General features: G+C 42.6%; 2 protein-coding genes across 3 annotated transcripts in view; both read right to left on the reverse strand.

The window, feature by feature from the left end:
* Positions 1 to 358: 358 nt before the first annotated feature.
* On the reverse strand, positions 359 to 9,105 carry slc35a3a (solute carrier family 35 member A3a). Of its 2 annotated transcripts, XM_029430230.1 has the most exons (8): positions 8,724 to 9,105; positions 8,382 to 8,593; positions 7,347 to 7,501; positions 7,132 to 7,254; positions 3,228 to 3,402; positions 2,240 to 2,358; positions 1,955 to 2,088; positions 1,770 to 1,860 (listed from the first exon to the last, which is right to left on the reverse strand). In XM_029430230.1, exons 2-8 carry the CDS (start codon positions 8,569 to 8,571, stop codon positions 1,770 to 1,772), a joined length of 987 nt encoding a protein of 328 aa, XP_029286090.1. In that variant the 5' UTR covers positions 8,572 to 8,593; positions 8,724 to 9,105. The 2 variants fall into 2 exon arrangements, with proteins under 2 accessions (XP_029286088.1, XP_029286090.1); XM_029430228.1 differs by lacking the exon at positions 8,724 to 9,105 and having other exon boundaries at positions 359 to 1,860; positions 8,382 to 8,571.
* A 939-nt stretch (positions 9,106 to 10,044) lies between these two features.
* Positions 10,045 to 13,756, reverse strand: part of notch2 (notch receptor 2) — a 42,539-nt gene continuing 38,827 nt past the window's right edge. The window contains 1 exon segment of the mRNA XM_029430227.1: positions 10,045 to 13,568. Within this exon segment, the coding sequence (XP_029286087.1) occupies positions 12,120 to 13,568 (1,449 nt within the window). The 3' untranslated portion in view covers positions 10,045 to 12,119.

The following is a 13,756-nucleotide window of genomic DNA, read 5'->3' on the forward strand; positions in this document are numbered from 1 at the left end:
GGGCCAGTGAAACAGGTCATGCTGAAGTGCTGAGCTGGTCCAGATGAGACAGAGATGAAGAGAGACGGAGGATGTAACCACGTCATCTTACCCATGCTGCTGCTCATTACTCCTGGTGCAAACCGAACGAGCCTTCACACGCACGCGCGCATATTTCAAACATGCCTATTGTAGCCATGACACAGGAGCAGGTTGTACGGCGTCCGAGAGCCCACATAGACAATCAAGGGAAACATCTAGAGCAGCACTTTTAACCGGAGAATCAAAAGAAGGTGATCTTTACTGGTGTGTGTGATTATCAGAGGATTGAGGCTTTTATAGGGGTAAATATAAAGCTGAAACTTTTTTCACATGTTGCCCCAATTAGAATAAAAATGTTAGCGAAAATACATTTATACTTGACCATGAGGTCACACAGTCTGCTGTCTGTGTGTATCAGGGCCTCAAGTGTCTTTTAAAAGTAACAGATGTGCCTGAGGACGGGAGCTAGGTTGTGTACTTGTTGTGCGTATTGACTGAAGTCTAATGCAGGTATTGGTTTAAAATGGCTAAGTAATGTTGTTTTACAGTGTTGTAATATGAAGGACATGAAACTCTGCCGTGTTACAGTCCTTTCTCTCAGACTGTCTGGCTTTTGCATGCAGTGTTTTTAAAACTCATTAAAACAAATGCCAAAAATATCAAAGTGTGAATTTATTCATGTCATGTAGTTTGAAGTTCTAACACGACATGGCAAGAATTAAATTAGACTTCACCTACAATCAGAGAGCGAAGGGGGGGGGGGGGTGTATAAATGTGTGTGTTTTAGTGTAGAGCTGAGGGGACGATACACAATGAATTCAAACGCAATAACAGTCAGAAAAGTTAAATGAAACAGTTTCTTTTTATAAAAGATTCACATACTGGTAATTAAAATAATAAAGTTATTAATTATACCCGCTTTATCCCAAGAAAAAAAAATCATTCCAGCAGAAAAACATTGTAACGAATGCCTCATGTCTGATGTAATCAGTTTAAATCACTTTGCCACACAATCAACAACATACAGATATATTGTTACACGAGCACAGGACATAAAGGAGCTGGGTGTTCATCAGCCAGTGGCTTTGAAAGGTCATGTGAAAGCCCAATTAATTAATTAATAAATTAAACAAAAAGACAGATTACAATTTAAATGGTGCTGATTATTTACACCCAGGATTAACATAATTTCAAATTGTACAAAATACTCGTCACCAGAAAGAAAATCAGTCAGTTCTTTTCACTTGAAAAACTTAGATCTTCAAACAATAACCCCGGTTACAACCCAGAGCAGTATTTCTGATTAGTTTATTCCATCTTTATTCATACACTCCGATGACCCAGACACAGCTGGCCAGTCAAACGGTAATCCTGTCACCGTATACGCTGTCAAAAGACTACAGTTTCTAAAAATAGATGAACAAAACGTAACATGGGAGCAATGATTTAAGAAATAATACTAGTTATCTTTTCTCATTGGCTACCCTTCTCAGCTGAGGCACTTTTGGTATGCGAGCCCAATCACTGCGTTGTGCTGGCTTTAGCTTTTCACCTTCTTTTCCCCAACTCTTCCCGTCCTCTGTTCCCAACCAGCTTACCTCCTTCTCTTCCTCCGCTCTGTGTGATCACAATATATGATAAAGACCTTTGCCCTTCTTTTTCTCCAGCTCTCTGTCCTCCTTTTCCCTCCACGTCTTGACGCTTCCCCAGGACCTCATACTGCTGCTGTAGTGTCAGCCGCGAGTGTCCTATGCCCTGCTGGGGTTGGGGGTTTGCTTGCCTTCGTAGCCGTAGAGGAAAGTGGCTGTGATGACCAACAAGGCCCCCAGGAAGAACACGCTGTGGACGACAGCAGACACAGTCAGCTCAAGAAATAGTGATTATAAGAGAGACAAGCAAAGACAAAGGGAGATGTAGTGACTGCTTCCTTTACCCAGTGGGGTCGAAGTCCTGTAGCCAGAAGTACGATATAAGCGTTGACAGGATGATGGAGAGCGATGTAGCAAAGCCCTTGAGGATGTTGTCCGCGTACTTGATGACCGCTGCTACGACCAGACCACCCAGCGCCTGGAGAAACAACAAACACACGGACACAGATGGACAAAGGCATGACCTGAACGTGCAGAGAGGGACTCTGATCCCTAGAGGCTGGATATTATATTACTGACAGTTAGGTGAGGAAAACATATCGAGTCGCTGGAAGCGGAGTGAGCGTTACCTGCAGCGCTACGACTGCCCAGGTGACCGTGTTGTATCCCTGGAACATTCCCGACTCCTTCACACTATCTCCATCGTAGGCCATCATCCCAATGAGGCCAAACACCAGGCCGAACATCCCTGGAAACACACACACACACACACACACACACACACACACACACACGCACACACACACACACGCACACACGCACACACACACACACACACACACACACACAGTGAGTAAGCACTGAAGTCAGATCAAACTTGTACAAATTAGTTAAAAAGGTTCAGTTGGTAACGTTTACAAAAACAACTTTTGTTTTATCATATTTGCTGAAACTGTCACTATATCCTGACAGTTGTTAAATGAAAAAGGCAAGTTTTCCCCATTTAACAGCTAAACATTTCACTAAAATACGTTTCTGAAAACATTTGAGACGAGAAACAGACAACGCAGTGACATAACCCCGACTCATATCTGATCAGTGCTGCAGAGTCTGACAGTTGACTTGTTTCCCCATCACGCTGGAAAAAGAGCACTGGGAGGAGGCAGAGGAGCCCGATTTATTCACAGATTATCTTATTTCTTTTATTAAAGTTTTACAACTACCAACAACATACGCAGCATTGTCCTCACTGCTCTCGTTGCAGATCTAGGCTCAAACATTAAATGCAGGTGAAAAAGCGGCAAGCTCACAGCAGGACTCGCAGGAGACTTAACACATGCCTCACGCGCTGCAGGGTAAAAATAAACTAGACAGGAACATTAATCTTAACAGAAACATATCGGAGGTAAAAAGCACAGCTGGCTCTCTGTGCAGGGAAGAAAGGGCTTCAGAAACATGAGGTAGAACCTTTTTCAAATCGGTTTTCAACAACATTTCACAACATTGATGGAAATTAATTGATTAAATGTCATAAACACACACCTCAAAAGTAAGAATAGCTGGTATACTGTCTAAAGACTGGCTGCAGATTGACCCGACGGATCGATGAACACTGACCTAGCTGAATGTTGCGCACCCACACGCTCTGTTTGCTCTCCTTTAAGATCTTCTCAAAGTAGACACCGGCGAACCCACTGGAGCAGCACGCCACCAGAACCGAAGCCACGCCGACAAACTGGGAGCTGGTGGAGACGGCCTCCTTCTCTGGGGGCGCTGCAGACTCAGAGGGCCACTGCAAACACAGGAGGAAACACTCGGGTTGTAATGAACCTTGAAAGTTGACCTTGGAAACGTATATATATTTATATTTATTAGCAGACAGAGAGTTCATCACATGACATGCTGCTTTAGTTAGCTGCTAAATGCAAACTCCAAGTGAAGACGCCTGCACGATGGGGTTGAAAGCTCGTAAATTGACCTTAAAAGCCGCACAAGTAGGATTTTACATTTTTTATATAGACTCCTACGACAATAATCCCTCTCAATCATCACTAGAAGTGTGTGGAGGTACATGCAGAGACTGCCTGTATTTTGTGCTGTGTTTAGGACGTTTCTGGGCGTCAACCTTTATAAAAACGTAGGTGCCAGATCGTACATCCAACAATAAGCTACAGAAATGGCGGACACAGCGCAGATAAAAACGCAAATATAGCGACGTGAAGCTCCAAGCAGCCACAGCTCCGTTCCAGAAACAAGAGTGAATCTGAGGTTGTCTGTTACCTGCTGTCAAAATATTAAACATCTTAGCTAACAGTGATGCTAAAGTAAGATAAAAGAATACAAATATTTAGGAACCATATGTGGAAATAAAGAAAAGAATGGGTTGTTTGTGACGAGGCTAGCCGTCTCCAGTTGTTGTGCTAAGCTAGCTTAATATTTAGGAGCGGTATCATCTTTCCCCATTTAGTGAACATTTTCCAAAAGGTACTGCAAAAGGAAACACTATATACACAACCAGTGTGTCAATACAAGAGGAGGCCGAACACCATCTATATAAATATCTATATCCAATGAAACTTCTGCAAGTATTTACTTAGTAAGGTCTGAACTCTCTAACGGTTAACAGTCACACTCTCTACTTTGAAGCCAGGATGCTGAGTACCTGAAATTCATACAAAGGCATCTTCACAGCTTTGCCAAGTTGTAAAGATGCTGCAGAGTGTGAGTGTTATGTGCTGCAGTAAGCAAGAAAATGGGTGCAAAAGAAAAAAAGATGATGATCTCTGGTTGTGCGAAGTAAGAAGAAGTATTGTAGCTACTGCACTTTTCCTTAAAGGCCCTGTCACACATGACAGAAACGTGTGCTGGCGTATATGAAAATCTGTCCAAATACGTCCAACTTTTCATCGGATCGGAAAAGTGAACGTATACAGATACGCATGTCTAACCTATTGATAGCGCATCACTTACTTATACAAAATGTATCAGACGAATACCCAACAAATGCATAACATATACACAAATATGGGCAACACGCTGGTGTACGTTGATATAAGGTATAAGTAGTATTCAGTTAAGAGCAGGCGGTGTTACGCTGGGGTGCGTTGTTGAACGCTGATGTTTTGAGCATGTTCAAAATTACCGGACGTACCCGACGTGTGCTTCATAAGATATGCAGACGTTACGTTACGTTAAACATACGTGAATACGGAATACGTACTGTGAATACCTACGTGACTACGTTATAGGTACGTTAGATATAGGCTACGTCGGCTGACGGTGAACCTACAGCCAATGTATTGATAACGAGTGGATAACCTATTCCTACCCTATGTTAAGATGATGCCTGACGACGGAGTAACTTATTAAACGTGTTTCTACAGTACAGCTAGCGTTCAGCATGTTAGTCCGTTCTCCAGCATCAGCATGACGTGAACCAGATGCACTTTTCCAGCTCCGTTGTCCAGACGCTCTGATACGTTTTAAATAAGTAAGTGATACGCTATCAATGTTTGACATGCGCATAATAATTCGTTATGAATTCGTTATGTATACGTCAGCTACAACACCGCTGCGGAAAAGTTGGACAAATTTTGAGCTACTTCTCATCTACGCCGGCATGTCTCTGCCGTACGGAGCTGTGTGACAGGGCCTTTAGATAAAACCACAATGAGTCGAAATCATTCTCTGATGGAGATCATTTCAATAAACGAACCATTTCTGGAACAAGACGCTGTTTGCCTGCCACCTCGATACCACAACAAACCCTGCTGAGTGAGAACTAACGGCATAAACCTTGAAAACGGACAATGAAAATGAGAAGCTGCAATTAAAAATATAAAAAGCCACTTATTTCTTAGCGTGCCGTCTTACAGCTTGTTTGTAGGTGCAAAGAGGCTGCGTTAGCATCGTATATGATGTAATGATCTGTTATTTGAGCCTTCGGGAGGTGTCGTCGATAAACCACAGTCTTATCCCAGCACGGTTAGAGTAAATGTTTCCACTTGTAGATTTGTGAAGGTGCATCTTCAAGTCCTCCTCCACTAATGTGCTTCTGTCCGAGTGCTCCGCCAGCATTAAGATCACATCCGGTGTAATACCAACTGCCTGACATTGTCTTTTGTTTTGCCAAGAAGGAGGCGGAGGCGATATCAAAACAAGTCTCTCCTTCTGACACATTCATCAGCACTTCCCTCGTAAACCACTAGTGGCCAAGATGCATTTAATGTTCCAGTTCAGGCCTCATTATTCGGTTTTATTTATCTAACCGTTTATCTAACCACAGAACTCCCACTGAGATTTATCTCTAGATCTGGCCACTAGAAGAAGTTAGAGATCACGTAATTAATTAAAACATAAAAAACAGGCACACTTCCAATACTGAGCCGAGCTTAAAAGCTCAATTAGACAAAGTGACACCTACAGAATTAGATTTTCAAAAAGGAACTAACGAGATGTTCTTTCAGTTCGATTGTAATACAGACATATAAAAAGCAACGCGAGCACAAAGAGGTAGAGGAAGCATGAAGAGAATCCCCCTTATGAAATCTGCAAATACTACATCTCCTTAAAGCTGGCGTAGGCAGTATGTTTTTGCCGTCATTGGGCAAAAATTCCATAACAACCAGTCAGCAGAATGTAATTCAAGCGGAGGAAGGAAATAGGCGGCCAATGGCAGGATTATACCTTCAGTGTCAGGAAACACTTTCACCATCTGAAAGGACGTGCACATGCAGAGCCAATACCTTCTAATGAAATGACCTGTGATTGGCCAAAGTCTCCGGTCACCTGCTAGATTATAAAGCTTGAAAACAAAAAAAAGGAGCTGCAGAAGTCTAGTTTTCCCTCAGACCACTTGAATTAGAATATGTTGTTAATTATGGAATGACGCCAAACAACAGGTCTCCTCCCTCAGCTTTAAGTAGTGCAGAGGAAGTCTGCAAAAAGAGAAGTGATCAAATGCCCAAAGCATCTATCCAGAGTTTGAGGTGGACATCTTAAAAATGTTTTACTTTGTTCGACCAACAGTGCAACTCCCAGAGATATTCAGGTTACAGTGATAAAAGCATCTTATCCTCAGATTTTAGGGAATCTTGGATGTAACTGGAGAGAGATTGGAGGTACATTTGTTTCTCTTTTAGAGGATGCATAGTTTATCAAATCTTATTTTCAGCCCCAGCAGAGAATGTCTTAGCTTGTTATCATCTCATCCCGTCTCCCGTCAACAATAAAGACCTCTAATGTTCCCATCCCATCATCACTCTGGGACAAAACACACACCCTAGTTCACACCAATACATTTACTTGTAGTTTTAATCTGATTATAAGTAGAATATAATGATCCATTTAAAAAAGGCAGCTGCTCATCAGAACACCCAGGTGTCTCAAAGTGCTTGCAATTATTTTTCCATCAAGGAGGAGCCAGAGAGGAAGTTCTGGGGCCTATTTCTAGAAGACGGTGAAATAATGTGATTTCCACATCTACAAGTGGTAAACAGACAATAAGAAGCTGTAACTGGACCTGCACGAAAGCCACTCCGGCCATTAGGATCAGCAATGAGAGCCACTGGTAGACGCCCAGCCTGCGGCCCAGCATGGACACCGAGAACAGAGCCGTGGTCAGGATCTTCAGCTGGTAGGTCACCTGATGGAGACCACATGGGAAGAACGTAACGGATCAGAAAGATAAGCTGCGACTCAGTCAGATTCACAGTCTCTTTAAGCCCTCTGCTGTACCTGGTAGGTGGCTGCGTCCAGGTTTGACAAGGCGACGTACAGCAGGTTGTTCTGCAGCGTGTAGATCCCAGAGGGAATAGCCAGTTTCAGTGTTTCTATTGGTTTGTGCACAATTTCCTGACGCAGGATGGCGTTCAGAGCTCGCATGCTGTAATCTAAGGAATAAAACAAACAGGGTTAGACCAGGGATTTACAAACTATAAGAGAAATGTGGTGCCTCCCCGGGACCTATACGGACGGAAACAAAATCATCACTTGCCATAACATCTACATTTATAAAATACTCATAAAGAACTCAACAAACCATGAAATTAACATGTAAACTAAATGTAATTATTGCATAATAAAAATACATCACAGCAATAATGTTAAGTTTCTCACCACCAGACAGAATATGTACAATTCTGTAAAACATTTAAACGAACAAACAAGTTCTCCTATTTATTTCTTAACCCCTAATCTAAGATCAGCTTTGAACATACATTTGTCTTTTTTAACTGGGTACTGAGGTCAGTTGTATAAAAAGGTCTGTGCACGTCTGAATGTTTATACTAAAGATTACAGAGCACTTTTCACGTTATTGTTTTCGATATGCTTTTAGTAAAAGTGGTTAGATAAGATTGATAAGAGATAACACAAGATAACATCTCTCTGGCATTACATCAGTCCAGGTTTCACATCTGGAGGCTTTCAGGTTTTACAGATAATTCAACAAACCCACTTTTAGGAAGTAGGAGGTGTAATTCAAAGAGAAGGAACCCTCTGAATTAAACAAAAATGGCAAACAAATATGGAGATTTCCTGCTTTTCTGTGTTTTATATGATATTTAGCTGAATATCTTTGGGGTGTTGGACTGACAAAACATTTAAAAAGACAGCACACTGGACTTTTTTCTGACATTTTATGGACCAAACAATTAATCTAGAAAATAATCAATCAATCATTTACTGAACTTTAACAAACTGCTTCCAGCTTCTCAAATGTGAGGTAGTGGGGATAATGGTGATACATGCATTGTGTTCAGGTGCACTCACTGTGCTCCTTGAAGACGAGCAGCACACAGGTGAGGATCTTCAACACCTCGGCCACCACCACAGCTGAGGAGGCCAGGTACCGTGGGCCCTCGGCCTGCAGGGTGCGGGAGTACCGCATGGTGAGCACCAGGGAGGTGGTCTGGAACACCAGCACGCCCAGAGAGAGGTACTTCAGCCGGGAAGAGGCCATGACCACAGGTCGGTGTGAGACTCTACAGAAAAAGAACATATTAAGATAGAAGTCCAAGTAATTAGGATTTTGTAATTATAGTTGGGAGGTGAATACAGAACCACAGTGAGGAGAGGAAGAAGATAGAAACACAAAAAGAGGTTTTTACTCACAAACACTGGTGAGAAGAGAAGTCGCTGGATCTCCTTCAATGGCGCTTAAAAGCAACTTCATAGACAAATATGCGTCTCTACATAAAATAACCCCCTATTTAGGGTTTGAACCTCGTGTCTGTTCTCAGCAGGTCTCCCTCTGTCAGACAGTCAGACCAGGTACTGGAGGCTCAACCCAGCTGTCAAAACAGCAGCATTTCAAGTCCATTGACCCGCGCAGGATATCCACCGTCTGCCTATAACCGCACGTTATCTTCTCAGGGTTTCCACACCGACATCTTTTACTGACGTTACGGTTTAAACTTCCCGCCAAAGCAAAGAGTAACTTATAGCGAGAGAGTCTCCAGAATTACTAAATTCTCATGCATGTAAAAAAAAAAAAAAAATCCAAATCCTGAATGACTTCCGTGTACAGATTTCTTCTTCGTGTTCTTATTTAAAAGTTCTGGTGCGACACAGCGCCCCCTGCTGGACGGGCAACAAACTCATGTTTATTTTAGGCTGTACAATGACGTGTGAATTGGTGATTTGAAGGCAGTAGTAACTAAGTACATTTATTTAAATACTGTACTTAAGTACAATTTAGAAATACTTTTAGTATTTCCATGTAATGCTACTTTATAGGCCTCCATTACATCTCAGAGGGAAGGATTGTAAGATTACCCTACTACATTTATTTGACAATTTAAAACAACTTTTGATATTCTTGTATTATATGATGCAGTATATTACTAATGTACCCAGTAGTATACAACATAACTAAAATTGGAAGAATAGAAAGTTGTCTGTGATATTAGCAGTGTTGAGTGGGCAAGAGTAAACCACTGACCCAAACACATTTTAATTTAAATATCAGAAGAATAGAAACTATTGATGATTGAATATGTTACCAACATTGGAAAGATTATTTCAGATTGATGGGTGCATAAATATGAATAAACTATATATAATATAATTATAATAATATAATATTAATAATAAATATTATAATAATTATAATAAATATATATATATATATATATATATATATATATATATATATATATATATATATATATATATATATATATATATAGACCTATATCAGGGACAATGGTTTAATACGGGTATTTCAGTAAAATACAACCTGTATTTTGTAACTTGAAGAAGCACAGTAAAAAGAAGTTGCTGTCTTGAACTTAATTGTTACTTTAAGAAAATGTCAAAAATTAGTTTGCATTTTATACTTTAATTTTCCATATAAAACTAGTCCAAACACACTGTGTCTGAACTTATGGACGAATACACAATATAAAAAAATAAAAAAGACATACGTGCAAAAGTCTATGAAGATCTGGGCTTTATTTCAGTAAGCATATTTGGTTGATCATTTGGTTTTTTGACAACAGGACAACGTATTTTTTCATCAGTTTTAGTTCTTCTACCTTATACAAACATGGTGACAACTACTTCATAGGCCATGTATATTATAGGCTATTGGTTAACAGAGGAAAGTACAATAAAAAAAACATTTTATATACAGAAAATAGACGTATGGCCTTGCATATGAACGGGAACTGACATGCGTAATTCTTAATAGAACTGCTGACTGACACCTCAATGCACAGTACATGTGTTTTGTGAAACTGCAGGGACATCATAGGGACAGATAAAAAGGCCCCGACGTGTCAGGTACTGAGGATATTAATGAATCATTTGTTTGCAGTAGTAATTCAAACCAAAACATTTCTTGGTTTCCGATGTGTGTGTCTAACTTTAGTCTTTTTACAGATCCAAAAAAAATGACCGAAACAAACTGAGAAAAATCTGGACATCAACATTTTTGGTAGAAAAAATTATAATAATTTGGTCTTAGAGACACTGATGTTCCTTTTTTTTTTTTGAAGTTTCAAAAGTAAAACAGTGAATGATTGTCTGTGTTTACAGAGCAGTCACACAAAGCTATGATCAGAAGGAAGACAAAAAGCCTTACTCACCTCCAGACTTGGTTTATGAATCATTATTACAATTAAAAAGGTGCAGAGATACACTGATTGTAGTTAAGCAAAAGGCAAAACTGGTTAAATGATTTTGGAAGAGAAAACATTGAGCAAGGAGGCAGTTTAAAGATAAAAACATGCACCTCTGTAACATTCAGAATCATTCAAGAAGTGCGAACAGAATTCATATATAAAAACAGAAACAAGTCAACATGTCTTTGCAAAAACCGAACTCAGTAATAACAAGCAGAATGTGCTGTAAGTCTATGTACATTTCATCATATAACATAATAAAACTAATGTATGTTTTTGCATAAAGTTTGTCAAGCTTAATTAATCCCTCAACAACACATGAGATATAGTGGCACTGTCTGTAGCGAGACACGATATAACTGCGTCCACATTGACTCCGATTTGGCTTTCAAATCAACTCTTTTGCATTTCTGTAACAGTAACTACCTTCAACACGTACACTGGTCTCACTGCACCTACAGCATGACAGTAAAAACTGCTTGAACCTTCTGTGTGTTCAGACATTTGATGGGAAACACTAATATCTATCATCAATGCAGTAAATACATTTAAGTTGTTAGCACAAGTGTAGAGCCATTTAGTAACAAGATGCATCTCTGTGCATTTCTATATAATCTGTGATTTAATAACGTTTGTCTTTCTAGTCATGCAACAGCATTTCATAAAATTCCCCCTTTAGCACATTAAAAAAAACAACGCATGAATAAAAAACAATAATACAACAACTAGGTAGTTTTGCTGAATTAAAGCATCGACTGAACGGGAGCCATCGAAATAAAAAAGTAGAGTGAATGGTTGCGACGACGAGTTAGTATTGGCAGGCTTATTACATTAAACACATAAGGATAGCATATAGCAGAAAGAAATGACTTTAAAAACAGACAATATCAATGCAGAACGTCCTCCGCCCCGTCTCAGTGTCCATCTCAACAGTCTGTTTTTCTGATGCACTACCAGCCGGCCGCCATCTGGTTGGCACTTCCTCCTTGATCCCTCAATAAACAGTTTGTGTTTGGGTGCCAAAAGCCAAAAAGAAAAGTCTTGACTCCGCCAACAGAGAGCAGAGGATTCTGGGCTGGGATCACAGGAACTACGTGGGAACTGATTTCAGCTGGTGATGGACAGCTAACTGCGTGAGTTTTGGTATTGAGAACTTTTGATATCTAGCTGATAATACTCAATAACGTTTTAGAAACTATACAAACAGTCTTCTTAAGTGCAAAGAGGAGAAGAAAACATAAAAGAGGAGGTGACAGATTATTATAATGAAGAACGAAAAGAGAATTAACGAGACGTGAGAAAAGCATTGTATGAGTTACCGTGTGTTGTTATTCAACAACACGGAGCCCCCAAGTCAGTCTGTTTATGCTTTCCTCTGGCCGGCCTACGCAAACACCTGCATGTTTCCGAGCGGAGGCTGCTGAGAGGCCTGCTGCATCTGTTGCGACTGCGGCTGCAGCTGCACCTGCTCTGGAATGTGTGTGCGGTGTGAAGACGGCAGTGCGTGGTGGGGGTTCCCCAGAGGGGTTGGGCTGGTGGTGACGTCAGACCAGTCCGAGTTGGAGTGTGGCGAAGAGGACGACCAAGGGTCTGGGGACTCGGGCGAAGGGGTGAGATATGGGTGCTCGCTGGGTGGGTGGGCAGAGTGGCCGGGGGTGGTGCCCTCTGAGCCGGTGGTGGTGAAACTGTGCTGGGAGGGGGGAGTAGGGTACTTATCCACAGGGCTCTGCATGGGTGGATAGGAGGGCAGCGGCCGAGACTGGCCCTCGAGCCCCCCGTGGCTTCCGTGGCTGACGGTGTGGGGGCGCTGCAGGGCGTGGGAGAGCCCGTGCGCCATGCTCATCTGCTCAGGCATCTGGTACATCATACCCTGGGCGCATCGGTGGTGGCCTGGCCCCTGCTGGGAGTGAGCCTGATTCTTGTTCTGTCCCTGGGACTGTGTGACCTGTACCTGCCCCGGCTGAGGCTGCTTCAGCATGGCCTGGCCTCCTCCAGGTGCCATCATCTGGAACGTGACGATGGGCGGCAGCTGCTCTCTGCTCATGGTGACATTCATGGGGGTCAGCATCGGGCCCTGGCCGTGGTGTTGGCCCATGCCAGTGTGCGATCCCCCCATCTGGTGCGGCACGAGGCCGAACATGTGGCCGCTGTAGCTGTGCTTAGTCATACCCACCCAGCCCTGCTGCTGTCCCAGCATGTGGCTGACGGGGGGCAGCATCGGTCTGGAGGTCGGGCTGCTCAGGAGGGGAGGGGAGTTTGCTGTGGTGGAGACGGCACCGGACACGTCGCCTGTGTATGAATGTGGTGATTCCAGGGAGTCAACAGGTGACATGGTGACGGAGCTCTCTGGAAGTCCGCCTGCTGCCTTGACGCCATTCGCATTACCTCCTCCTGTACCTCCTCCACTGCCTCCTCCCACTCCAGCACCCACCGCCGGCCCCTCTCCTCCGGCGGGCTTCTTTCTTCTCTTCGCCTTCATGTCTTTTAGCTCCTTAGCTCCCCCGCCAACACCTCCCACCTTCGCTCCACCTCCACCCCTCCTGCTCTTCTTCCCCTGCGGCCCGGGGCGCATGCCGATGTAGCCCGCTCCGTTGGCCCCACACATAACCGAGGAGTTTCCTCCGCCCATGTGGTTAGGGCCGTTGTGTGGGCTGTGAACCAGATTGTACTGGTCTAGCAGGCGCACTATGTCATGATGCATGCGTTCTTGAGCGGTATCGCGGGGCAGCCGATCCAGGTGATCGGTGATGTCACGGTTGGAGTAGTGGTCAAGGAGAACCTGAGCCGCCTCAAAGCTGCCTTCTCTGGCTGCAAGAAACAGCGGGGTCTCCTCCTGAAGGACACACAACAAGCAGCGAGTTTTAATACACAAAAGCTCTGTCTGGAGTGGAGATCAATGTGGGTACGTTTTTATATAGTTTAAAATACAACTTTGTACATTTGTTTCAGTACACACCTCCAGATACGTCATGACTTTACAGTTTTGTAAGCTTTGACTTTCATTTGAGTCATTTTCATCAG

The sequence above is a fragment of the Cottoperca gobio genome, chromosome 4 (genome assembly GCF_900634415.1).
Source record: "Cottoperca gobio chromosome 4, fCotGob3.1, whole genome shotgun sequence".
Lineage (NCBI taxonomy): Eukaryota > Metazoa > Chordata > Actinopteri > Perciformes > Bovichtidae > Cottoperca > Cottoperca gobio.

Bases quoted from the DNA above. Each gene is read 5' to 3' on its own strand.
- slc35a3a (XM_029430228.1), bottom strand. From the start codon at position 8,571: ATGGCCTCTTCCCGGCTGAAGTACCTCTCTCTGGGCGTGCTGGTGTTC. The intron at 3,403-7,131 runs GTCCAGTTACAG...CTGTGTTTGCAG, and splicing joins CCGGAGTGGCTTTCGTGCAG to TGGCCCTCTGAGTCTGCAGC. The intron at 2,359-3,227 runs GTCAGTGTTCAT...GTGTGTTTCCAG, and splicing joins GGTGCGCAACATTCAGCTAG to GGATGTTCGGCCTGGTGTTT.